This window comes from Vigna radiata, chromosome 3 (genome assembly GCF_000741045.1).
Source record: "Vigna radiata var. radiata cultivar VC1973A chromosome 3, Vradiata_ver6, whole genome shotgun sequence".
Lineage (NCBI taxonomy): Eukaryota > Viridiplantae > Streptophyta > Magnoliopsida > Fabales > Fabaceae > Vigna > Vigna radiata.
In genome coordinates, this window is record NC_028353.1 from 10,057,109 (window position 1) to 10,061,355 (window position 4,247).

The window sequence follows — 4,247 nt, forward strand, 5'->3', positions numbered from 1 at the left end:
CTCTCTCTCTCTCTCTCTCTCTCTCTCTATATATATATATATATATATATATATATATATATATATATATTAATGGTAACATAAAGTATTATAATGAAAAAAGCACTGATAATTATTTTTAATAATTAGTGTACTATATGAAATGTAGCGGTTGGAGTTAATAGTTATTCATGGACAATTATCAGGTATTAATTTACAAATATACGGTGATAATGATTAATTATTGGGTTTGATTACCTAAAATATATTGCACTAATGGTTAATCAATAGTGTTTGTTGTCACAAGCCTTATAAATATACAACTAATGTCCAAGTATAATCATTATCTTCTATACTAATAAAATATAGATCTCCTTATCAAACATATCTTACTTGAGCGTCGGAGTGTCTTGTGCAGGTCAACCCCTCACCGAGAAAAATTACATGAAGAGTTGGACGATCGGAACATAACAAAGAATGACGAGTCCTCGGAGACAACCGTCCTCCGACAAATGTTACCGAAACAATTAGGAATACAAATATTAAATCACTTTTGATTTTAAAATCACAAACATTCTTCAAAACACCTTTTTTTTACTGTTGCCTTTGTTCAAAAAGTTGTTTTGTTTTTCTAATTCAATGCAATATTCTATGTATCAGAAAGTAAAAGGTTTTCAAGCAATATTCTATGTACAATTATGAAAGGAATAGGATGCAAGATAAGAGACTAATGTGAAACTATAGTTAGAGTTGCTTAATTAATACTAGTAAAAAACTATGCACTAAGACCAAACACCAAAATCTGAATGCATGTATTTAAGAATGAGTATAGGAAAGTGAGGACTACAGATTGTTAACACTTGTCATATCTATTAATTTTTCTGTTGTATTTTTCGAAGGCTATAGACCAGCCTCTCATGTCTTCCAAAAAAAACTAGAACATCAAGGAAATGTAGCAGAAGGTAACACTATTGGTAATGTCCTCTACGTTTTCAAATACAAAAAGAAAAAAAAAAAAAATAGTCCCTGAAAAAAGTTGTTGTTCCTGGTGTTTTCTACAAGTTTAATTGGAACAACAAGATTTCTTCTCAACACTAGCAGACATATTTGAGACATTTATGGTAGTCCCATGAGGAACGTTAGCAGTGGAAGCTGCTTCCTGTGCAGCGAGTGCCTTTTTACTCATAATTTGGTAAATATCAAACAAAATGGTTTGAAATGCTTTCTCAACATTGAAGGCCTCCAATGCAGAAGTCTCTAGGAATGACAAACCCTCTCTCTCAGCCAAACCTTGAGCATCATCGGTAGAGACTGCTCTGAGATGGTTGAGGTCAGACTTGTTTCCAGCCATCATAATAACGATGTTGGAGTCTGCATGGTCCCTCAGTTCACGAAGCCACCTTTGTACATTCTCAAATGTCTGTCTCTTGGTTATGTCATACACTAACAAGGCACCTACTGCTCCTCTGTAGTATGCACTCGTGATAGCCCGATACCTCTCTTGACCAGCTGTGTCCCATATTTGTGCCTTCACAGTCTTCCCCTCCACCTGTATACATTATAGACATTATTATTTACAATACAATATGGTTATAGTTGGTGTTTTTCGAAGTTTGATGAAAAAGAACCTGTAATGTTCTGGTTGCGAATTCAACCCCAATGGTAGACTTAGACTCCAAGCAAAACTCGTTCCGGGTAAACCTGGAAAGGATATTGGATTTTCCGACACCAGAGTCTCCAATGAGTACGATCTTGAAGAGATAGTCGTATTCATGGTCCACTTTGTATGCCATGCTTCCAACACTCGACACCACCCAAGACCTGACCCATTGCAAAATCGGTTCCCAAAATCAAGTACATACATATACATGCATGTCCATAATCACATAATCATAACCAATGTTTAAAAAAACTGCCACGGTAGAAGCTTCATCGTGTTCCTTGATATATATTACAGAAAGTTGTAAAGAATGTAGTGATAGTTAATGTGCAGCATAAAAAGAAGGAAGTAGGAAAGTGGAAAAAGAATGGAAGAGACGAAGGGTACTAACCATAAGAAGAAGGGTGACGATGATGGAGAAATGCAGGGATTGAAGATGCAAAGATTGGAGAGAAAGAGAAAGAGAGAGAGAGAGAAGAAAATGTATTTTGAAAGGTCAACAACGAGTGGGCGCAAACAGAATAAACCGACGACGTGCAAGGCACTTTGAACGGTCATTCATTCATTCGTGCTGAGTAAATCACGCCAACCTCGGTACACTTTTACTTTCCATTTCCATGTTTTAACCATGTGCACACAAAACTTTGAACACACATGCTTCTTATTTTACACAACCAATAACCCTTTTTTTTCTTGCTTTATCTGTAGATAATTTATGCACTAAATATGTCGTTAATCTAAATATAATTGTGTTTACAATTTTTAAGTAGCGTACTAAAAAGTAAGGTATATTTTTGTGGCCTAAGTTTTCCAGGTCAGTTTTTTTCTCCACTCATGTCCCGCGGCTTATATGGATTTGGGCTGGGCTGATCACCTGTACAAAATAAAATTATATAAAAAATTTAAGGGAAGGAAAAAGATGCAACAACCAATTCAGGATATGTTTAATCTATTTTTTTTAAGCATTTTTAATTGGTAAAAATGTGGTGCAAGATATATGAACAAATATTTCTACACTTTTTTTTTCTTTAGCTTTTTAAAAACATTGTTTTCAAAATAGCTTTCAAATAGAGTAAAGTTACCTTTAAATCCGACACAACCATAAAATAAAACTATTAAATCCTCAACAAAAGGTGAGTATTTTTTTCATAATAAATAAACTGAATCAAACACATAATAAATTTGTCATGTTACTTGTTGAATGGGATTATATATAAAAGTCTTAATTATAATCCATTTTCTTATATTGTAATTGGTTTATCCTTGCTTGGACAACAAACATCACAAAACAAACAAATTCCGCATTTACTATTACCAACCAACAATCAGAAGAGTGTTTCTCCCTGTATCTCACCTTCTCTCTGCCATTCTGCATCTGCTAAACCGCACACACAACAAGACACTAATTAAATATTTATGCTGTTACAAAACCTTAAAGTTATATGTTGCAGCATTTGACTATTTGCGTATAATATATGGTTTACCAATTACATTGGCACACCGCTTCTTGCTGCAGTCCCCAATAGTTCATCCCACTAGGTCGGGAATTTGGTTTTGTTGACATGAAAAAGTGCTTTGAGAAGTGATTCTGAATGAGGGGTGTGGCCAAGGGCAAAGGGTCGGAGATGATTTTGTAGAATGAGATCTGTGGCAACTCTACTCCTTATGAGTTTGGAGAATCTTTGGCCAATTAAGAAACCCATTTCGTAAGCATCTTTGCATGGTTTTCACCGCAGCTCGCAGCCAACCGCAACTCAGCAACGCACTTCGCTAAGTGCGGCGAGCACCAGCGCACCTCCCCCTCCTCTACCGCATCTCGTGAATTCAGCAAACAACAACCGCACTTTCCAAGTGCGTTTCTTCAAACAGCAACAACCACACCTCCTAGGTGCGGCTTCCCTCAACCGCAGGATCAAGTGCGGTTGCTCTACCCCAAATCTGAACCCAGATCAACTCCAACCCCAAATCGATCCCAACCCAAACCCCAAATCAATCCCAAACCGCAGTAACAACATATAACAAAACATCAATCCAAAATATAACAAAACAAAACAACATATAGGGAGAGGACTGATGTACATCACATAGGGAAGGAAGGAAGAAGGGAGTGTAGGTTTTTAAAAAATGAACTGTGAAATGCGGAGAGTGAATTCCTCTTAGGGTTAAATTTGGAAATATAAAAGTGTAGGGAGAAACACTCCAATGAGAACCCTACTTATGATACCAATAATAAATTCCTTGATATTGAAATTTATTATGTTTATTGAATTGATAATATGACTATCTTGTAATAGTTTTAATTTTAAAATAGTAGAATAGTTTTAAGTAATAACTTCAATTTTTATTTTATTTTATTTAATTTTTACTACATTAATGAAATGCATTTATTTTACTTAATATCTTTAAAAAAATTATTAATATATGATTTAAAATAGAGTCACCTAAATGTATAAATAAAGTTTAAAATAATATTATAAAATATATTTAAATGGTGGTATTTCTATGTTCTTACATTTGTAAAAGCATTGTCTATAAGATTAATAGCTTAATATAGGCAATAGTTTTATAATTTTTGCTTAAACATTTTTTCGTTGCTTTATATTTTAAT

The 4,247-nt window shown here is 34.4% G+C and overlaps 1 protein-coding gene across 1 annotated transcript; it reads right to left on the reverse strand.

Annotated features, from left to right (window-relative positions):
* Positions 1-1,006: 1,006 nt before the first annotated feature.
* On the reverse strand, positions 1,007-2,206 carry LOC106757096 (ras-related protein Rab2BV). Its single transcript, XM_014639684.2, has 3 exons — positions 2,031-2,206; positions 1,608-1,800; positions 1,007-1,528 (listed from the first exon to the last, which is right to left on the reverse strand). The coding sequence occupies exons 1-3, from the start codon at positions 2,195-2,197 to the stop codon at positions 1,043-1,045; spliced, it is 846 nt and encodes a 281-aa protein (XP_014495170.2). The 5' UTR covers positions 2,198-2,206; the 3' UTR covers positions 1,007-1,042.
* Positions 2,207-4,247: the final 2,041 nt, after the last annotated feature.